The sequence below is a fragment of the Arachis ipaensis genome, chromosome B3, assembly GCF_059453495.1.
Source record: "Arachis ipaensis isolate K30076 ecotype BB chromosome B3, ASM5945349v1, whole genome shotgun sequence".
Classification (NCBI taxonomy): Eukaryota; Viridiplantae; Streptophyta; class Magnoliopsida; order Fabales; family Fabaceae; genus Arachis; species Arachis ipaensis.
The window spans coordinates 7,685,924-7,709,469 of NC_142438.1; the positions used below are offsets into that span (position 1 = coordinate 7,685,924).

The 23,546-nt window shown below is 30.5% G+C and overlaps 2 protein-coding genes across 2 annotated transcripts; both read left to right on the forward strand.

The window, feature by feature from the left end:
- The first annotated feature begins 12,057 nt into the window (after positions 1–12,057).
- LOC107632281 (V-type proton ATPase subunit E2-like) lies at positions 12,058–13,268 on the forward strand. Its single transcript, XM_016335980.3, has 6 exons — positions 12,058–12,159; positions 12,273–12,373; positions 12,470–12,626; positions 12,712–12,920; positions 13,042–13,141; positions 13,245–13,268. The coding sequence occupies exons 1-6, from the start codon at positions 12,058–12,060 to the stop codon at positions 13,266–13,268; spliced, it is 693 nt and encodes a 230-aa protein (XP_016191466.1).
- A 2,941-nt stretch (positions 13,269–16,209) lies between these two features.
- On the forward strand, positions 16,210–19,634 carry LOC107628860 (putative nucleolar protein 5-2). The gene is made up of 9 exons (XM_016331476.3): positions 16,210–16,368; positions 16,490–16,577; positions 16,751–16,792; positions 16,928–17,107; positions 17,196–17,360; positions 17,819–18,019; positions 18,277–18,774; positions 18,843–18,977; positions 19,058–19,634. Exons 2-9 carry the CDS (start codon positions 16,500–16,502, stop codon positions 19,418–19,420), a joined length of 1,662 nt encoding a protein of 553 aa, XP_016186962.1. The 5' UTR covers positions 16,210–16,368; positions 16,490–16,499; the 3' UTR covers positions 19,421–19,634.
- Positions 19,635–23,546: the final 3,912 nt, after the last annotated feature.

Consider the following 23,546-nt stretch of genomic DNA (forward strand, 5'->3'; position numbering starts at 1 on the left):
TTGTGTTTCTAACGTTTAAATCGTCCTATTTGTATCTTTAACATTTGTAAAAGTGATTCAATATTATTCTGCCGTCAATTACACATCATGAGTACTTTAGTTTGAGTTTTAAAAATCTCTTCTTGAAGTTAGAATACAAATGTCTGTGATAGAATCGATGATCTACTCCGAAAAATAGCTCATCAAATGTTGAAACTAATTCCTACAACATTTACATAATTTACTTTTCTAGGGACATAATTGAATCTAAACAAATATATAGCGGGTATAATATTAAAATCGAATACATCCAAGTGAGACCTAATTGAAAATGAATACATCCAAATGAGAATAATTGAAAAATATAATCTGATTTGTTAGTATAATTGATAGTAGGATAACATTGAATCACTTTTATAAATGTTAAGGATACAAATAGAACGATTTAAATGTTAGGGACACAAATATAATTTACCCCAAATGTTGGAACAAAAACAATACTTTACTCTTTATTAAAAGTAACAAATGTGAAGAATATAATGAATTACTCTTATATAAAAAAAAAAATAAAGAATTTTTAAAATAAGAAATTTATTAATTTGATATTTGAAGGTTTTTTAAATTAGATATGATGTTTTTTAATTTTGTGTTTTTTCACTTAATTTTTTTCTAAAGTTTTTTTTTTTTTTTTTTTTTTTGTGGTTGAGAACTCTTTACGATGTCTCAACAATATATAATCTATTAAAAAAAAAGATTGGTACAATAATAGTAAAAATATCTATCATCATAAGTTTTTCAGTATTTTTCTATCAATCCAAAAATATGATAATAATTGTTAAGTGGTGACATTTTTTTTATTATTTCGTTCGATAATAATTTCAGAATAAAGCGATAAAGAGAGGTAATTCAAAATGTAAAGAATAAAACTTTACTTGAAGAAAAGACATACTAATGAATAAAAATAAAGTAAATAAAATATTATGTTTTGGAATTAAATTTATATTTGCGGAATTAATGGAAACACTGAAACAAAGACAAAGACAACATTATTACTTAATTTATCTATCATCTTTGTCTCTTATAATTATCTTTTCTATTTCAAAGCACTTTCTTATTAACACAACTAAATGTGTCATTTTCATAGGCTGTATTTAGTGGCGAGAACATAATATTAAGAATAAAATATAAAAAATAGAAATATAAAAATTTGTGTTTTTATATTTTATTTTATAATAAATTAAAATAATTTATAAAAATTTAATTTATTTTTTTATTCAAAAATTAAAAAATATATATAATTATAAAAATTAATAAAAATAATAAAAAATAAATAAATAATAATTTATATTTTTTATTAGTATTTTTATTTTTTTATTATAATAGATAAATACAAAATATACTAATTTAATATTTTTATTTATATTTTATTTATTAAAAATAATTTTATATTTTTGTGTTTCTAACTCAGTAACTCATATTTATAAACAAATGCAATCATACAGACATGAAAACAAGTTAGAGAGAGAGATGAAATCTTAGTTTCATTAAAATCAAATTAAACCTTGACATCATTGAAAACCGGAGGGGATCATTATTGATTTGGGGGGACCAAAGTTAGCTTCTTTATGGTTTTTAAGTGTTTTATGAGAGTTGAAACTTTGATTGTCTTTTTTTATTTATATTATTTATTTATTATTATTACATTTTTATATAAATATGTTAAAAAAATGTCATTATTAAAATGAGAGTGATAATATTTATTTCATATTTTATTTTCAAATTGTCATGCATATTAGATATATAACTTTTATGTATTTTTGTTAGTTAAATTTTTGAAATAAGTAATTTTATAACATAATAATAAAATTACTATAATAAAAAAAATCTAAAGTACAATTTTTGTAAGTATTCAAAACAAAAAAATTTTAGTATGAGATAAATAAAAAAATAAAAATATTTGAGAAACAATAAAAATAAGCTTAAATTAATCTAAAGTTACTTTATTTTTATTTATTAATTATATTTGAAATAAATGCATAATATTAGATGTAATAAGTATATAATTTTAGATGTTATATATACGAAATTATAAATGTTAAATTAAATAAAATCATTTTAAATTATTATCTCTCAAAATATTACTATAAAAAAATTATGTAAAACTATTGTATGAAAAATATTATAATTATATATTTATTTTTTATTTTAGTTAAATTTTTAGGTTAAGTAATTTTATATCAATACAAGGGCTCTTTGCTCATCCTACCGAATCACTCTTGTTATAGCAGTAATAATCTTTTAATTAATTTACAATCATTTGTTTATCCTGAAATATTAAAAAGTTAAAATAATTTACTAATTAAAGATCTTTATAATAGAAATAATGATAGTATACGTGGTTAGATGAAGTATAACTATATAAGTGATGATAGGTTTAAATTGTTTCACCCAATAGTAATCACATTATATTGCTTTGGTAAAAGAGCAGTCTAACCTAAACATCTTTTTAAAAACAATAAAAGAAAAGAGATACGAGGTGAAGTGCTTGTTTGGGTGCCATTATTTTGATAAAAAAAAAGATCTTTTTTCAATGAAAAAAGATCTTTTTTTATTTTTTAGCGTGTTTGGCAAATTTCGAGTAATAAAAGTAAAAGCACTAGAAAAATCAGAAAAACATTTTTTTTAGAAGCTGTAATTTACATATTTTTTTAAAAGATCTTTTTTCCTTAAAAAAAAAAGATGTTTTTCAGGTAATAAATAAACAAAAAAGTATTTTTATATTGTTATATCCAAACATAATTGATAGATAAAAAGATCTTTTTGCATGAGATATCCAAACATAAAATTACTTTTACTTTTCCATAAGATCTTTTAAAAAAAGATAACTCGACAAAAGATCTTTTCTTAGAAGCTCACCCAAACAAACCCGAAGTATAATATTCGATCACTTGACATCAAATTAAATTAAATTAAATATGAGATAACTATCATTTTTTTTAACTTATTGTTTGGGATAATTAAACGTGTTAGACCTACTTAATTCTAATGAAAACTAACTCAAATATGAAATTTCACCAAGGAAAGTGGCTTGGCTTTTCGAGCTAGTTAACACAATAACATATGATATTAATTACCCTGGTTCCAAAAGATATAACTGAGGACTTAGAAGTTAGAAGTTAGAAGAATAAATTGCTTCACCACCAAGTCACAGTATATGTATGTAGTGCACACCCCACCACCATGATACATATAACACACAATGTGTGACATCTTTCCTAAAAGGTAGGAGGTAGTTTATACTTATTAGGGGAAAATTATCACTTAGGAAATAAACAATGCCAATAACAATAATAATCCCACTCTTCCTCTATCTCTCTCTCATAAATGCCTACAATAGGCTATCTTTGTGTGTTTTTAAACACCTAAATAAATGATTGTAGCGTCTAAGTTAATCATTTATCTATCTATCGTGTTGGCTGGGGAAGTTTATTAAGATATAACGAGGCAAAAAAAGACATGCTACACATACAAGTTTTTTTGGCTTACAAATTTTATAAGTTGGGCCAATTTCAACAAAAGCCATGCGCACCACACTCTCCACACTCGAGCGTAAATACACGTGCATTACTCAACCGTTTTCTTTTTCCAAAGCGCGCTCATTATGAACGACTCTTCTTCTTCTTCTTCTTCCTCGATGAGAATTACAACTGTCATTTTTTCTTCGCGTTTCTCTTCCTCCTCCTCTTCTTCTTTATTCTTCTCCTTCTTCTTTGTGTTTCTCCTTCTTTTTCTTTACGTGTTTCATCTTCATCGTCGTGTTTCTCCTCCTTCTTCTTTTGATTTTGCAACATTATGTATTGTTTTTTCCTTTGTTTGATTTTTTCCTCCCTAAAAGAATTACGAAAATATGAAATAAGAAGACGATGAAGAAGAAGCAGCAGAAGATGAGAAGGAGGAAGAGGAAGAGTTCTGAATTATGCAGAACTTATCAGAATAAAAATAATACACCCAAATATCTTCGTTTTACACCCAAATTTGCTGCAAATACAGAAATGAGTTATGCTACGTGTACACTAAAATCAACCACCAAAGTCAGCCACCAGTATAAAATACATACTGGAATACAAATATACATTGAAAATAAATTAAAGCACATATATATTTATACACAAATACATTGGTGGCTGATTTTAACGGCTAATTTTACTGTACAAATAGTATTTTGTACAGAAAAATGTTTCTTCTAATGCTGCAATTTTTTCTTCTTCTTCTTTTCCTTATTTCTTTCTTTCTTTTAGTTAAATGAATGTAAGTTCATCATTTTCCAAGTAATTTTGCAACATTATATATTTCTTCTTCTTCTTTGTTTAATTTTTTTGTTTTTTTTCTTGTTAAGATAGTAAAACAAGAAGAAACTTGAGAAGGTAAAACAAAAAGAAAAAGATGAATAAGAAAAAAAGAAGAAGAAGATGGTGATGATGATGAAAAAAAAAAAGAAGCAGTAGCAGAATATGAGTAGAAGGAAGAGGAAGAGTTCTGAATTATGCAGAATTTATCAGAATGAAAATATACCTAAATATCTTCATTTTACACCCAAATATCTTCGTGTTACACCCAAATATCTTCGTTTTATACATTGATTCTTAATTTCGTTTCCCTTCTTATTTGTGCTCCGAACTCTTGTAGAAAAACCTGCAACCTTTTAATAATCCTTGTAGAATTTTGCAACATCTTTAAGGGTGTTAAAAGTCATTCCAACCTTGGGGACAAACTAGTCATCAACACCATAGAAGGTCTGCAAAATACACTCAAAATACACCATATTAAAACAAGTATAAACTATAAAATGCAAATACAACTATAAAACTATCATCAAAAATAAGAAAAACCACATTCATGAATTATAACTAAACAGAACGTAAAACAATTCAACTAAAATAATAAGACAATTCACCTTTCGTCAGATGAAAAGTCATAAACTGTAATACACCCAAACTTTCCTGAAATACACCCAAATATTCATAATCTACACCTGAATATCTGATATAAAATAGACAAAATTATTTTAATTCTAACGAAAAGTAGTACATTAGATTCAATTCAAACAAAGAAGAATAAATTGCAAATATCACAGGCAAGGTTCACGCATTATTCAGCTACACAATAAAAAACTACTAACTGGATTCAAATTCAGATTCAATTACTAACTAAAACTAAATCACACCTCAGGAACTTCATTGGATTCAGTTTCAAAATCTACTTCGCTCTAGTTCAGCCGACAATCTGAAGTTGAATCATTCATTATCTTCAAAAACGATTTCAGAGCTTGATGTCAAAAAATAATAGAAATTGAGAATAACGAAGAAAGAGAAAAACACGTAAATGAAGAAGGAGAAAGCAGAGAGAAACGCACGTAAACGACGAAGGAGAAGGCAGAGAGAAACTCACAAAAGAGATCGAAGAGAGAATGCAAGAAATTCGAAAAAGGAAACGAAATCCTTTCAAAGAAGGAAGTTATATATTCGCTCGTTGATTGAGTTAAAAATCTGTTAGAGGCGCGTAAAACATACGTGCATAACAAGCGTATTTGAACGTAACATCAATTAAAGGACTTGTAAGACTTTTAGAGCAAAATTACTTGTATGTAGAGATTAATTCGAGGTGTGAGATAGTTACGTTTATGTCGATGTATTTATTGTTCTAAGTTTTAGGTAGGCCAATAATTAAACAAATGTCGTATATATATATATATATATATATATATATATATATATATATATATATATATATATATATATAAGTGGCAAACTTTTAGAGATAATAGCTTTATGATCACTATTTTTTTTAATTAATTTACTTTTTATGATAAATTATTTATCATTATTATATGATATAACAAAACGTTATTATAAGTTACATTGTGATATATTAAAAAAGTTTTTATCAGTAATTATTATAATTGTCATTAAAATTTTTTATAATAAAATATAAAATAACTAATATCTAATTGTTGATAAATATTTAAAAAAAAATTATTGTTGCTAAAAATAAATAAATTGTGACTAAAAATAATTTTTCTTATCGTAAATATAATTCTACGTTACAATAGTTATTATTTAACGGAATCTATGTGATAGATGAGATTGTGGCACTACTCACATTTCAATTATTCATTTTAGTTTCTCCATCATTAATTAATAACTATGACGGGCTTACGGTGTATAGATAAATGAAGACCCCTAGCTACTTTTAACTTTACAAGTGATATTTCTCGTTTTCATATCATTGGTCTTCTATAAAGTTAGACATTGTTATATGCTATATAATGCAGATGTACCGGAATTTAATGTGGAAATTTTCCCTGAGCTTGCTTGGTATAAATAATTAAAGTAAATAGAAGGGATAAGAGTAGTCCTTTGTCCTTATTCTTGTTATTATTAGAAATAAGAGATTAAACTCGAAAAAGAATTTGTGTATTATTGAGTGTATTCAAGTTGTTTATTCAAGTTTTTTGGAATAATACAATATAGAAGGGTATTTATAGGTGTTAAGAGAATCGAAATAATAAAAGCGTAATATTCTATAATAAATATTCAGATATGCTAAATAATGCTAATTGATCCTAATTATATTCTAACAATTATTATTATGAAAAAGTATTGTTTTGGTCTTTAACGTTGAGGGTCAGAATCAAAACCGTCTCCAATGTAATTTTTTATTTAGAATCATCCTTAACGTTTTTTTTCGTATTAAAATCGTCCTTTTTAATAAAATTTTTAATTTTATTTCTAAAATATCCCTACTTTAATAAAAAAAATTATAAAATTAAAAAAAAAAAGAACGGATTGGGGGGAGAAAGGAAAAGGGTACACGAAGGGAGAAGGGGAGGGAAAGGGAAAAGGGGAAAGGAAGGGGGAAGGGGGAAGGCCAGGGGGGACGACGTCGGTGAAGCTTGTAACTACCGTCGCCGTCGCCAAAAGAAAGAAGAAATGAGAGAGGCTGCGACGGGGGAGAAGAGAAGAGGGAAAGGAGATGCGCCGACGCTGCTAGGGCTCGCCGCCGTCGTCGTCATCGGGAGACCGTGCCGCTTAGCTGTCGCCACCGATTCGCCCACGAGCTGCCGTTGGGGAAGCGCCGATGGTTCTGCTTCGGCTTCTGCATCTGCTTCTTCTTCTTGCTTCTTCTTCTGTTCTTTGTTTTGGCCTCTGCTTTCTGTTTCTGCTTGAGCTTCTGGTTGAGTTTCTGTTTTTGCTTCTTCTGCTTCTGTGACTGCTTCTGCTTTTACTTTTAATTTTGATTTTGATTTGTTGTTTTCTGATTTTATTGTTGTTGTGTTGATTTGGTTGTTGAATTTGTGTTAATTTGTTGATTTGTTGAATTTGTGTTGATTTTATTGATGTTGTTATTCTTGGTGGTGGAGGTGCTGGTGCTGGTGCTGGTGGAGGTAAAAGTGCTGGTGGTGGTAGAGGGTATTTTTGTCCAGAAAAAGTTAAAAGGTCGAATTTAATACGAAAAAAAACGTTAAGGATGATTCTAAATAAAAATTTATATTGGGAACGGTTTCAATTCTAACCCTTAATGTTAGGATCAAAACAATACTTATTCCTTATTATTATTATTATTTACTAGTAAAAACTGATACAAATGGAACTCGTCCCCAAAATTTTTAAAAATTATATCTATGTATGAGATATGTATTTAAGTAAATAAAAATATTATATGATTTAATAGTTTTATATTTATTATTTTTTATTATGTGATGAGTTTATATTTTAATTATTTTATTTACTAATAAAATTTATTTAATTAATTTAATATCATAAATTTAGATTTTTGTAATTTTTAAATTAATCTATATATATATATTTATTTATTTTTTTAAAAAATATTTGTTTTTAATAATATTAAAACATTGACATATTTAACACTATATTATTATATAGAATATTAATAATGACTTACATTATTATGTTTTAGTAATTATATTGTATATTTTTGTATATTTTTTTGTAAAAAATACATATCATATATAAATTACTTTTATGTAATAAAAAATATAACAAAAAATAATTAAAAAATTCATCTAAAATTTGGTATTTACATATTAAAATTTTTAGATTAGTAGCTGATTACTAGTGTGAATAATAATAATGATAATGGAGCTCAATTCCTAGTAGTTTAAGGTAAAAGGTGATATATATATATATATCCTCTCGAAGTATAAGTTAGTTCATTCACTTGATTAGAAAAAAGAAAGATGAGCCAATTGCCATGTAGTCAAGTGGCATCTCTAATAATCACCATGGAAAATGTAGTCCTTTAAAGTAAGGAATTGGATCCCTCCACATAGATAATGTCATTTCCGAACCTAATTAAATCTTAACTAGTATGTATATTTTTACCTTAATTGGAAAGAAAATAAAATGTATAGAATATATATAAAATTCAGGTATATATCCAACTTACAAAAATGACCAGCAATGTATGGCCACATGTGTGTGTGTCATGTTCTCCATCATGATCTCTTTTATGAACCGTTGTTCTTGGTTTACAAAATTAAAGTCACAAATGGATAATATATGAGGTGATGGAACATGAATTGGACTAACACCTTGAATATTTACTGTTGTCCAACACAGAAAAGAAATGTTGGATATAGTGATATACAGCGTTGACCAATTAATTTATACAAAATATTGGATGAAAAATTAAATTGCCAAATTTAGACATCCAGGTTACGGAAAATCAAGTGATTGTTTGCTCACACGTTCAAGGATTACATAAATAATTTATCCTAAAAATTCAAAATTAAAAAAAAAAAAAAAAGTATACGAACAGTTACATTTACGTCGAAAGCAAAAGAAATGCATAGTATCTTTTTAAACTTTTTTTGGGTCTAATTTTTCACTCTTTGGATTGGAACCCGGATGCAGCTTGATGAGAGGCTTGTAGATCTTTTATCTGTGGGAACCCTTAGTCCAACTGCACCATTGATTTTTTTTTTTTTTTTTGTTTAGATCCATTATTAAACAATCTCCAATCTTAATCATTACAGATTTATGCACACTATATACTCAACGGAAGCTCCAATTGCTATCATTGATTTATTTTAGAGTATATATTCGAATAGATTTTTAAAAAATTTTGAATTAGACATTTTTGTCCCTAAAAAATTTTATATGTCTTATTTTTGTAAAGTTTGGAGACCTCGACGTAATAAAATTTGCTGAGAGACAAAAACATTCGATGCGAAATTCTTTAAGGACCGTATATATTCTTTATTTATTTATTTTTTGAGTAATACTCCAAATAGGTTCCCAAAGAATTCACAATTGGACATATTTGTCTCCAACAAAATTTAACTAAAATTTTGACTCTGACGTTTTTAATTATACACCAGATATGCCTTCATGGCAGTTTGACCCGGTCAAGACTAACGGTGACGTTCTACGTAGAGGTTAACAAGCTGACGTGTTAGGTTAACTGTGACGTGTCACTTTTAGGACAATTTGATCCCTATCAAACCTGGACAAAACAACGTTGTATTGGATCATGAGGCGAACGACGTCGTTTCGTGGATGACAGATTCGTCCCCACCATAGAAGGCAGAGTTGTGAAACGGCGCCGTTTTAAATGGGGACCTATCTGCCTGATGATTGTGCTTCTATAGGGATCTATTTGCCTGATAAGCTAATGTTTGGGGACCTATTTGTTTAGGAGTATAATATTTGACACAATGGTAGTTGTAGTTGTGTTTTATATGTATGTGGTGGCTGTTTAGGCAAGTTTTAATCTGTGTTGATTATCAAATTATTGGATTGAAATGTCACATTATATTTAGATAGATATGCATGAAATCAATTGTGGTGAAATAGTATAAAATAAACACATTATTTTTTGTTTGTTTCATCCATTTATCAAAATGGTTATATAACTGATAATCAAAATATGGTAACCACACAAGTAGCTAAGTTCAGTAGTAACATGAACCAAATCACACAAAAAAAAGATTTATTTCTTTTAATATAAACTAAACCAAACAAACCAACCCAAACAACAAAAGGTCTATTTCTTCCAACATAATAAAATATGGTGTTGGAATCCTTAAAAGTATCATTTCTTCGTAGACTGCTTCAATCCCGGTGTTAGAATAAATTTTAACAATCTAGATGTTGTGTCACTGGTTGTAACTGCCATGGTCTCAGCACTAACACTCCCCTGAGTCTTGGGTCTGATTACTGTTTGCTTTATTTGGACGTCTAAAGGTTGCTGAGTGTGGAATTAACAAAAGTATTATGAGGATGTTTTATACAGATTTCAACATACGCATTAAGTAATTCAAAATTAGCATACATTGGAATTGCTTGAGATATTTTTTTGTGACATATGAAGGAGAATCTTCAATTTGAGTGTCATGAGAGGGAGGATTAGAATTTTGCAAGCTACCAGGTCTAGATACATTTGTCTGTATTTTCAATGAAACCAAAAAGGGCAATGAATATATTTGAGGGTAATGTCACCAATGATAGGTCAGATAGGTCCCCAACATTAGCATATCAGGCAAATAGATCTCTATAGAAACACAATCATCAGGCAGATAGGTCCCCATTTAAAACGGTACCGTTTCGCAACTCTGCCTTCCATGGTGGGAACGAATCTATCCTCCACAAAACAACGTCGTTCTCCCCATGATCCAATACGACGTCGTTTTGTCTAGTTTGGATGGGGACCAAATTATTCTGGAGGTGACACGTCATAGTTAACATGACACGTCAACCTGTTAACCTCCACGTAGGACGTCACCGCTAGTCCTAACCGAGTCAAATTGCCATGGGGACGTATCTGGTATATAACTAAAAACGACAGGGTCAAAATCTTAGTTAAATTTTATTGGGGATAAATCTATCCGATCGTAAATTTCTTGGGGTATTACTCTTATTTTTTATTGTTGGAAATCGATCTTGGGTGCAATTTGATGAGAGGCATACAAATCGTCCATATGTGCCAAGCCTCAGCTGCAAACTCTTTTTTTTTTTTTGGTCAGGGTCCAGGCTAACAGACAAGCCCAGACCACATATATCAGATCTCCAACCCTATGATCCGACCCGGAACGGGATGCATTCTCCTTCCCCGAACAGCTGCATACTCTTTATTTTAAGAACCCCAATTTTACCGTACCGTTTTTGGACGAATAAGAGCCCAGGTTTGGGCGATAAGAACCCCAAGGTAATTCTTCTATTTTGGGTCAAAGTAGTATTAGGCCTCAAGCCCTCCAACGGGCTGGGCTATACTGAGCCTACATTTATTGTTTTCCGGTTTTGTCTCCAAACAGATGTATAGCCTAGCACATATTTTTATGGTTATCGGCTTATAGCCTTCTGAGCACCTCATTTGGGAACGTGGTGTCCAATGCATATATATAGCAAAAAATAATTACGTGTATACCAAAAACTAATTTTTTTTCCATGTAAAGTTTGTACTAGTCAACTGAAGGTTTCACCATGACCCAAAAAAAAAAAAAAAAAAAAGCGAAGGTTTGATAAATGTATAGTTATCAAGTCCAAATAAATAAATAAATAAATAAATTATTACCAAATAAATAAATAAATTAGGTCCCCATTTTTCCAGAGACTGTATGATATCGCCCATTCACCCGCTGCTATCTCTTTACGAAAAAGATGGATCTTGAGTAAAAAATAATATTTACTTGTCTCTTTAACAATCTCTATAGTCCTTGTTTTGCTTGTTCAATAACCCCAAAATAGCATACATATATCGCATTTGACTAAGCCACTGGATATATCAACTAACTAACCCTAATCATTAGCTTTTTTTTTGTTCCTTTTCCTCTCATTTATTCAATTCCTTTTTTCATTTATATAATCATTATCTCAAGCTAAAACATAGTTACATTTATCTACATATTTGGAAATAGTTGGAATAGATAATTGATTGTAGCAGGCAATGCTAACACTCTTTTTCTTTCTTTTCAAATTTGAGAGTTTATCAATTTAATCAATACATATATTTTGTATTAACATAAAAAAAGTTTCAGGTTTGTGAGGAAAGAAAAGAAAGATGAAGGATGCGGATGTATCAAAGCAGATCCAGCAGATGATTAAGTTCATCCGCCAAGAAGCCGAGGAAAAAGCTAACGAAATTTCGGTTACAGCCGAGGAGGTACAATTTGTTCTAGACAGAGACTTACCTACAATTACTTTTATACGAAGTTGATGAAGAAAAAACTTCTGATAATTTAAATCATTTCTATTATAATATTTGATATGTTTTAGGAATTCAATATTGAGAAACTACAATTACTTGAGGCTGAGAAGAAAAAGATCAAACAGGAATACGAGCGGAAAAGCAAACAAATCGATGTTCGTAGAAAGATGTGAGTGGTGTGTACTTAATTAATTATATGATGAATGACGAAATGTGTGTAATTAACTTGAATTGAATGAGAATGCATGTATACGTGTGGGTGCAGTGAATACTCGATGCAGTTGAATGCATCGCGTATAAAAGTGCTTCAAGCACAAGATGACACTGTGAATGCAATGAAGGAAGCTTCTAGAAAGGCTCTCTCACGTCTCGCTAATGATAAGAAAGTTTACAGGAAACTCCTCAGGGACTTGATTCTACAGGTATTTTTATATATACATATAACCGTATATGTATACGGATATACGTATATACGTATACTATACATTGAAATGGAATGTGTTGTAGGGTTTAGTGAGGATGAGGGAACCATCGGTGATAATAAGATGCAGAGAGAGTGATAAGAAGTTAATTGAGTCATTGATTGAGGAATGCAAGAAAGATTACATGGATAAAATGCGACTCCAGCAACCACCTAAGATCACCATTGATGAGCGTGTTTATCTCCCACCACCACCTAAAAACGGCAACGGCGCCGATTCTCTTGAACCTTTTTGGTAATTATTTCTTTCCCTCTCTCTCTCTCTATATATATATTGTTCCTATTGCTTTTGTGGTAATTAATTAATTAATTAATTAATTAATTAATTAATTGTTTGAAATGAATAATAATTGAAGCAATGGAGGAGTAGTAATGGCTTCGGAGGATGGGAAGATAGTGCTGGAGAACACCCTTGATGCACGCTTGGATGTTATTTTTCGCCACAAATTGCCCGAGGCATGCATTCATTCATTAATATCTTATCTAATCTCATAAAGTAGTGTTATTTATTGTTAATCATGGCTTCATTTTCTTAATCTTGTTATTATTATTATTGCAGATTCGGAAACGCTTGTTAGGTTGAACATACAAGAGATTTCTAATTTCTTTTCATCAGCAAGTGGAAGATCAACCACATTGCCTCCTCTCTTGGTTAACTTATTTATATATTGTTTTTTTTTTCTCCCCAAATTTCTCTAAAGTAAAATGTATTTCTTCCGATCCGTTTGTTTTTTGTTTTTATGAAACAAGCTAATATAAGTTAGACTAGTTGATGAATGCAAATATATGTAATTTTTTGTTTTATTTTATTTTTATTTTTTTACTTAAATAATAATAAAGTATAATATTCCATATTTCACATGTTTTTGTATATTCATATAATTTTGCATTCTTCTTTCTGAGTCACAATAATTTTCAAATACATTAACTTCTCTTTATTGTTCTTTTGAGTTAAACCCCAAAGTGGTATCTGAGATTCATGGTTTGCACCAATTTAGTCCCTGACTTACCAATTGCATCATTTATGTCCCCGACTTTGTAAAAATTGCACCAAAGTCGTTCTTAGCCACATTTCCGGACAAATTAATGAACGCTGGCAGTGACCTGACACTGAGAAGCCACGCTGGCGTAGATAACGGCAAGCTCAGGTGGCAATTGAAACTGTTTGACCCAATGTGATCCCTATACTTAGTTTTAATCCCAATTTCTAGCATGGCATCATCACCTTCGTGTGATTGTGTATATGATCATTTATGTTCAACAACTACATGGATACGCAATATCATCAATTCACTTGCTAACTCTGTATGCACTTAACATATAACACCAAACAAAGAATGAATTCTAAAATTTCAGTTCAAATTGGTGTTAAGCAAGAACATTCACCAAGTGCATAACCAAAATTCAATCTCAATCATCATAAAAACTCATAGAAAACAACACAATATGAGTTACAATGCCTAATGAAAACAAAATTTGAAGCCTATGATGATCAGACATAAGATTTAATTTTCATGCAATTTATCGAACAGATTGTATGCAGGATTCATAAACAGCAATTTCAGTTTAATGTAAGCATCAATCAACCCAAAAATTTCAACCAGCCAATACACATTCAGTCCAGAAACACAAATAATCAACTATCCTAAGTCTAACAAGATCAGTAAAAGCAGAATCAAAAGGCACTGAAATAAAAAAAAAAAACTAGAAAAAAAACAGACACAGAGAATGGAATGGAACCTGCGTTGAGGAGTGAAAAAAGAAGATAGCGTAAGGAGAGGAGGTAGTGTCGTAGCGGCACAGAGTTTCGCCGCCGCTGGTGGTTTTCACCGGAACTGGAAGGTGCAGACAGAGGTAGCGCCACGAACAGGGGTGTTGCGTACAGGAAGAAAGAAATGGAGAAATAGGGAAGAAAGAAAAGGAAGAAGGGAGGATGGAGGATTAGCGACAGTGGTCGCCGGCGGTAGGGACGGACGGACGGACGGAAGGTTGGTGTGGAGGTCTGCGGGCTGGACTGGGTTTCAGAGAAGAAGAGAAGAAAGAAAGAAGGTTGGGCGGGCGTGGCTTCTCAGTGCCAGGTCATTGCCGGCGTTCATTAATTTGCTCGGAGATATGGCTAGGGACGACCTTGGTGCAATTTTTACAAAGTCGGAGACATAAATGGTGCAATTGGTAAGTCAGAGATTAAATTGGTGCAAACCGTGAATCTCAGAGACCACTTTAGAGTTTAACTATTGTTTTTTTACCTCCTCAACTTGAAAGTTGGATATTTTCTCTGGGTTACGGAAAATAACTATTGGCTTTGGTGGGTGCTATAGTGGAGTAGAATAAAAATTTGTATAATGATGTATTATAAACAAAATTAAAAACATGACATATAGTATTTTTTTTTCTCCAATGAAAAATAGTTAAACCAAAAATTACTAAACCAATTGAATCAATGGTTTTTTAAGAATAAAATAAAATAAAATAATATGAAATGCTTTGTAAGATCACTAGCTACTTTTTTTTTTTAACCAAAGATATAAAGACTCGAATCCGCAACCTCTTAAATAAGTATGAGGAGATTATGCCATTTAAACTATTACTCATTGGCAAGATCACTAGCTACTTGGTGAACAAATAATGTACAGATAGCATTAATCTATTCAAATAAATTGTTATAATATAAATGTATAGTCCATTCCAATTTGGTTACTCAAAGCTATTTCAAAAAGAAACACGGAAAAAAATCGTTAAAATAGCCCCCAAGGCCCCAAATCTATATGCATGCTCTAAAAGGTTGGGCATAATAATGCATAAAAATCGCAATTTAGAATTAGGGGCAACCACATACCACAACTTACCAATTTGTTTTAGAAAATTTCTTTGGTGAAGGACAAAAAATTAGATGAAGGGTGAAGAGTGTAATTAAATTTTGAAAGAAAGTGTGCATTATACATGATGCTTTATTTTTTTAATATTTTTCTCTATTTTATTTTTTTTTTATAATTATATTTTAAAATAAATAATGTTCACTCTTCACCTAATTTCTCTCCCCACGGTAGTATCACCCTTTATCTTAGTATCTCTTTTCAACCTTCTAGTGTTAGAACAAATGCGAAAAAGACAAAAAAAAATCAAAATGATCAAAATAACGTAGATACAATTTCTTAAACTAAAATTAATGCTTATTCAAAACATTGACTATACTATGTGTACACCAAAATTAATTATAAAAATTAGTCACTAATATAAATATATATTAAAATATAAATATATATTAAAATATAAATATACAAATATATTAGTAACTGATTTTAGTGACTAATTTTAACGTATAAATAACATTTTTTTGTCAAAACATACCATAATTTTCTTGTCCATCTTTCTTTTTTTGAATTAAACTTCCAGTGTCTTCTCATTTTCCCACGGGAAAAAACTAAATAAGATTAAAATGACAATGTTGGGCCTGGACCAACTAAAATTCCCAATATAAGTAGTTTTAAATCTCAGGCCCAAAAAAGGTAGGAAAAAAAGATAGTGAAACCAAAAAAAGGGTTTAGGGGGAGCAATGACTTCATCATGGAGTGTTGTATATATTGCTGCTGCTTTCATCTCCGCGTTTGTTTTCTTCCTTCTCTTTCAGCACTACTAGGGTTTATGTTCCAAAACCCTAATTTGAAACCAAGCTCTTGACTTAGGTTATTTTCTTCTCTCTTCTCAACTATTACTCCTTTCATCACACTCCTTCACGGTTCTTGTTATTCCTTTCTCTCGTCTTCTGGTTTCTAATGGACTTTTTCTGTGCCTTTGTTTTTTCAGGCGAAGAGAAATGCTCGTGCTATTCGAAACTCCTGCGGGCTTTGCCCTATTCAAGGTTCTTGATGAAGGGAAGCTCTCTAAAGTTGAGGTATTGCTATTTTTCCATATCACTATCACCACCAACGACCCCGTTTTTCTGATTTTTGTAACTGTATAATGTACTGCAGTTTTGTGAAGTGCATATCTATTTACATGTTATGTATTGTTTATTGTGCTTGATCTGATAAATTTGTTTCTCTTATGTAATTTTGTTTTATACAGGACTTATGGAAAGACTTTTCCACTGCAGAGTCTGCTAGACAGGTTTATACTGTTACTGTTTGTATTTATGTCTTTTGGTTGTGGAATCTATATGATAACATGGATAAACCGTAATGAGTATGAATGTGTATGCTATTCCTTGAAGAAATCATTGAAACTTGGTTGGTGAACAATTAGGTGGTCAAGTTGAAAGCTTTTTCCAAGTTTGAGAATACTTCGGAAGCTTTGGAGGCTGCTACTCTGTTGATTGATGGTAAAGCCAGCAAGGGTCTGCGCAAGTTCCTGCGTGCTCATTGTGGCAAAGATACATTAGCTGTTGCTGATTCGAAGCTTGGGAATGCAATTAAGGAGAAATTGGTGTGTTACCTAAACCCCTGCATATAGTTTCATTTTTACAATTTACCATTCTCGTGGCTAAATTTGCTATATGTTTTCAACCTTGCAGCAAATTGATTGTGTTCACAACAATGCTGTTATGGAGTTGATGAGAGGAGTTAGAAATCAGTTAACTGAACTCATATCTGGTCTAGCTGTACAAGATATGGCACCTATGAGCTTGGGTTTATCTCATAGCTTATCAAGATATAAACTTAAGTTTAGTGCTGAGAAGGTTTGTTTACATAGAGTTTATCTTTATCATCATCATCATTGTTCTATTTATTGCACTCTGATAATTCTTTATTTACTACATGGATATATCGCCAACGGATTTTCTTCTGCTAATGTCCATATGCCACTGTTCAACTTCAATTCATCAAGAATTATTGGCAAGTTTCATTTCTAATTGATAAAACCCTAGAAATGATGTTAGAAGTGATTATCCATCTTTTCATGATCTTTTTTGGCTCTGCCTCAATTTTATTGGGTAGGGGATTTCAATTTGCTGCTATCTATTGTCTCTCAATTACTGAGAACTTTTATCTTTTGAACTATTAAATTCTTATTTACTTAGTTTTGTAATGGAAATTTTACTGATTGAAGTGTGTTTTACTATGCTTTCTTGATATTTTCACACTTTCTTCTTGTGATAAATGCTGCTTACTGACGTTATGATGTCTGTGTTTTAAGGTGGATACCATGATTGTCCAGGCCATTGGCTTACTTGATGATCTTGATAAAGAGTTGAATACATATGCCATGAGGGTTCGAGAATGGTATGGTTGGCATTTTCCAGAGCTTACAAAAATTATTCAGGATAACATCCAATATGCAAGGGCAGTCAAGTTGATGGGTGATCGTGTTAATGCTGCAAGTCTTGATTTCTCTGAGGTAGAATTTTCATTTGATAGTTTTTCAGTAGTTTCTTTTGGTGAACAAAAAATTGTATTACTTGTTTTCTCTAATTCAGTACAATGTAAAAAGTTATTCATATCTTTTAAGTAACTATATTTGCTGATGTTAACTAGCATGAATAATGGGATATCTTGATAAGAAACATTTTCTGAATTTATATTCCTGATTGAGGTAAGGATATAAGTTTGTAGTATTAAATTCATTAATTTTCTTTGTCCTGAAAATTGTTTCAGATTTTGCCAGAGGAAGTTGAGGCAGAATTGAAGGAAGCGTCTGTGATATCTATGGGAACTGAAATTGGTGAGCTTGATCTGGCAAATATCAGAGAACTCTGTGATCAGGTTTTGTCTCTTTCAGAGTACAGAGCTCAACTCTTTGATTATCTGAAAAGTAGGATGAACACCATTGCTCCCAATTTGACGGCTCTGGTTGGTGAGCTCGTTGGTGCTCGTCTCATTGCTCATGGAGGTAGCTTACTAAATCTTGCAAAGCAGCCTGGTAGTACTGTCCAGATTCTTGGTGCTGAGAAGGCTCTCTTTAGGGCATTAAAGACTAAGCATGCAACTCCCAAGTATGGTCTTATTTATCATGCATCCTTGATTGGTCAGGCCGCTCCAAAGTTCAAGGGCAAGATCTCTCGGTCACTTGCTGCAAAGTCAGCATTGGCCATTAGGTGTGATGCTCTTGGAGATGGTCAAGATAACACTATGGGATTGGAGAACAGAGCGAAGGTAGTTTTTATACTTGGTTTGTTAGTTTGCCTCTCTTACAGAATTCCCTTACACAAGTTTTTGAACAGCTTGAAGCACGGTTGAGAAACCTTGAAGGCAAAGAATTAGGTCGTTTTGGTGGTTCTGCTAAGGGGAAGCCCAAGATTGAGGCATATGACAAGGATAGAAAGAAAGGAGCTGGTGGATTAATAACCCCGGCAAAGGTTAGTTATTTACTTCTTTTGATAGTTATAGCATTTTCAATCTTATTTGTTATCTGTGTTGATTGTTATCTTCTTTGTAGACATACAATCCTTCAGCAGATTCAGTTATTGGGCAATTGGCTTCTGCTATGGATGAAGATACCCAACAGCCGACTACTGATAAAAAGAAAGAAAAGAAAGAAAAGAAAGAAAAGAAGAAAAAGGAGAAGGAGAAAAATGAAGAGGATAAAGAAACTTTGCAAGCTGATGGGGATGCTGACGAGGAACCAGTGAAGAAGGAAAAGAAGAAAAAGAAGAAGGATTCTACTGAGGATGCTGAGTTGCAGAATGGAGACAAGGATGCGGGTGAAAAGAAGAAAAAGAGGAAAAAGCATGAAGAGCAAGAAGAACCAGCTGAAATGCCAAGCAAAAAGAAAGGGAAAAAGAAGAAAAGTGAGGACTAAATTGACGTAGTTGTGTAGTTACCGGCTAATTGATCTGGTGGCTGAAGCATTTTTGTATACCTGTGGCAGTTAAAGTAGTTTATTTGGTATAAATTTTGCATTTTCATGTGGGTTGTAGCTTGATTGTTAATGATTAATGGGACAATTATTCTCCGGACTAGTGCGTATATTTTGATGCAACCTCGTTTGTGAATGGAGAAGGGTCCTTATTTAATGCCTTTTTTCTTAAAACCATGTTACATCATTAAAATGCAAATTAAACATTGAAAGTGTGTTCAAAATCACTAGTGAAAAAGCCATGTTATGCCTATGATGAATGTTATGATTTCTACTATTCTTGTGTAAATGTCTTGTTGGTCAGGCTGTTTTCGGGAGACTTAGTAGTGGTTGGTTGGTTGGAGGTTCAAGCTTCTTGATAAAGAAAGATGGTAAGTGTAGATATTCAGCAGAATTAAGTTGTCTCTACAGCTCTACTCTATGGCATTAGCTGCAAGTGAATGTAATCATTTGCGTATTCTTCTGTAAAACGCAAGTAGAAGTGGTCAACGTAACAACAACGATAAACCACTCTGCACATTCGATACATCTTGTTAGTCATAGACTTATAGTCTTTGATTTTGGGTCACAGACGTGGAAATGTTGACTATTAGTTGCTGCCCAATTGTATATATTTGGTCTGATGGTCTCGCATCAAACCTGCTCCGGGTTTTTAACCCAGATAGTGGACCCCTGACCAAAAACAGAAAAATCTAGGTGGTGGAATAAGAACCCGCAGTGGCGAGTGAGTGTGTTAGTGTAGTGTAAACCAAAAAAGTTTGGTTTAGTTTTTTAAAATTGATGTTTGCACAACTTTTTGTATATATATTTTTTAATGATATAAAAGATAAACTTTTTATTTTTTGAATTTTTTTATTAATTACTTTTAATACTAAAAGTAGAAAAATGTGTAAAAAAAAATACAAAAATAATGCATATGATCTTTTTTTTTTCCTTGGATTATGATACAAAAGTGATGATTAGTTAAGTATTATTATCATGGAAAGATTGATGCATTAGGTATATATATTAGGAAGTGTTTTAGGTGAGTCAGTGTCCTTTATTGGCATACCAATATACCATTAGCTGATATCATTGAGATTTAATATAAAATAGTTCAAAGGCTTAGATTAAAGAATAGAGTACTACTGCGAATTTAGAGGTAATTGGGTGCACAATGAGTCTGTGATCAGATTAAAAGATGTTGAGTTTGAAAATTGTGGAGATGTTGTTAATGCCAATGTTGCCTAAAGAAAGGGTGCATTCCCTCTAGCTGGCTTAGAAGACATTAAGGCAATAGAAGAGTCAAAAAGATGTTTTAGTTCCCTTACTTTCTGGCCTTTAAATTAAGTCTATTGAAATTTGTTGGATTTTTTTTATAAATAAATAATTTAAATATTTTATTTATGAATATAAATAATTATAGTATATTTATTATTTTTCATTTTTTTATATATTTTGTTGACACTGTAAACGAATTAAAATTATTTATATTTTGTTTATAGTGTAAACGAGATATATAAAAATTTAAAAGTACATAACGAGATATATGTATAATTACAAAAAAAATTACGATTAAAATAATATATATGGTATGATTTAGATCAATTTATAAAATAAAAAACGATACAATTTATTAATATTTAGATAAAATTAGATAAATTTACAAGTAAAATTAAATTTAATCTAATTTGATAAAAAAAATCTGTATAAAAAAAGATATAATTTATTACTATTTAGATCAAATTAGATCAATTTATAAGTAAAATTTAGATATAATATAATTTAAATTAAATAAAATAAAATTTAAAAATAAATTGGTACAATAGTTTCTCGAAAATATAACTCCAAGTAGTTTTTCGAGGGAAGTCAATAATAACTACTTTTCTACTCACAAATGGCTAACGTATTTTTATATTTAAATAGTTAACTTTTTTAACAAAATTAAATAAACAATTAATCTCTCCCACAAATCTACAAACCTTTTATTTTTTCTAACATTTTCAATTTAATTTTAAAAATTAGTATTCATAAGATTACATAAAAAATTTTGGTCAAAATTTTTAAATTTTTATATATACAAACCTTATACTTCAAAATTTTTAAATTTTTTATATATTCTTTTAAATATTAATTTTTTAAATTTTGATGAATTCTTTTGAAAGGAGTATTAATTTTTTATCTAACGTTTTTAAATTTTTAAATTTTTTATGTATTCTCCTAAATTTTAATTTTTAAATTTAAATTATATATTTTAAATTATATATATTTTTAAATTATATATATTTTAAATTTCGTTTGTTGTATGGTCATTTATCATACTGAGAATGTAAAAAAATAAAAGATTTATAAGATTGCAAGAGTGATTAACTATTTAGGACCATGTAATTTTACAACATTGAAAAATAGAAAATACTTTAAAATGGAATAAGAGAAGTAGTTATTAATGACTTAAACTAGATCTCGTACATTACAACCGTGTCAATTTATAATTAATTTTTTAATTAAATTTATATTATATTTATTTTACTTGTAAATTTATTTAATTTGATTTAAATAATAATAAATTATATCATTTTTTATTTTATAAATCAATTTAAATCATACCATAAATATTATTTTAATTATAATTTATTTTTTGTAATAATACATATATCTCACCATTAAAGCCGAACTCTTTTTTTTCTCCACCTTTCAATAAGTTACTATCCACTTCTCTCTCATATTGAAGCTGTCCATTACAGTCTTTACGATATTATAAATGGGAATATAATGATCATTCTAATCTCATGACAAATTAATGTTGACACCTAGTCACACCTGGAGCATTGAAATACCATTTTCACTTTACCTCACGTGAAACGTTTCCTATGCATTATTATGTTCTATATTGGAAGGCATAGATTAAGATTTTGTAATCGTAGAACTTTTTGCAATACTTGAATATAATTTTTAAATATTCATTTTCTTTTTTGTAATTGAGAGTCAGAATTTAATAATTTTGTTCGCATTTTAATTAATGTACTTATGTCAGCATATTAATTTAAATGACTATTTTGGAGAATACTTTAGGTAAACTTGATAGTTTTTGCTACTATGGCATATATATATAGCCAGTGAGGCTGGTCGAAGTAGAGGATAAACTAGAAAGTCTTTTTGACGATGACCTAGTGGCCAGTGTCAGAGAATCGACTCGCTTTAGGTAGGAGTCCCCTGGCTATATATATATATATATATATCTTATTTAATTTGTTCTATTTTAGTGGATTATAGAAGTAACATGAAAGGTACTGGAAATTTAGTGAAGTGTGATTAAGAGAGAGGGAAGAAATCAGAGAAGAGAGTGTCAAGTCATAAAAGATTAGGAAAAACGAGATGTATTTTACTTATTACACTAATATGAATTATACTTATACATATGTGAATGTGGATCATGAGTAGTGTGTAATTCTAACAGGTATAACAGTTCAGTTAACAGATTAACTAATCGATTTGTGCCAACTTATTAATTGCTAACTGGATCTAACTACTTTGTGTCCTTTGTTGCATTGTTTCTAACACTCCTTCTCAAATTGGTTTGGTTAGAACATCCGCAATTTGATCCTGGAAAGGAATGTGCACAACATGAGCCAATTGTTGTACCACTCTATGCCTCACAAAATGAAAGTCAATTTCGAAGTGTTTGGACCTGTGATGGAGGATAGGATTTTTTGTCATTAACACTGTGCTTTGGTTATTATAGTACAAGGTTGGAGCAGGACCTGATGGGAGGTGCATTTCATATAACAACTTTTGCAACCAGATGATGCCAGTCATAGCATCATCTAAGGCCCGAAACTCGGCTTTTGAACTTGATCGAGAAATTTTTGCTTGCTTGTGGCTCGACGAAAATATAAGATTGGTTCTGAGTAAGACAAAGTATCCCGTGGTCAACTTCTGATCATCCAAATCGACAGCCCAATCTGAATCACTGAAGGCAATAATTCTGAATTCAGAATTTTTGTGCATTTGAAGACCCATTTCTGAAGTACCAGCTAGGTAGCGCATTATCCTTTTGACGGCTTTCAAATGCTGCTCAGAAGGTGAATGC

Excerpts from the sequence above, each read along its gene's own strand:
- LOC107632281 (XM_016335980.3), top strand. The coding sequence starts at position 12,058 with ATGAAGGATGCGGATGTATCAAAGCAGATCCAGCAGATGATTAAGTTC. Across the intron at positions 12,160-12,272 it reads TTTCGGTTACAGCCGAGGAG|GAATTCAATATTGAGAAACT; the intron begins GTACAATTTGTT and ends GATATGTTTTAG. Across the intron at positions 12,921-13,041 it reads GATTCTCTTGAACCTTTTTG|CAATGGAGGAGTAGTAATGG; the intron begins GTAATTATTTCT and ends TAATAATTGAAG.
- LOC107628860 (XM_016331476.3), top strand. The coding sequence starts at position 16,500 with ATGCTCGTGCTATTCGAAACTCCTGCGGGCTTTGCCCTATTCAAGGTT. Across the intron at positions 16,578-16,750 it reads GGAAGCTCTCTAAAGTTGAG|GACTTATGGAAAGACTTTTC; the intron begins GTATTGCTATTT and ends TGTTTTATACAG. Across the intron at positions 17,361-17,818 it reads TTAAGTTTAGTGCTGAGAAG|GTGGATACCATGATTGTCCA; the intron begins GTTTGTTTACAT and ends CTGTGTTTTAAG.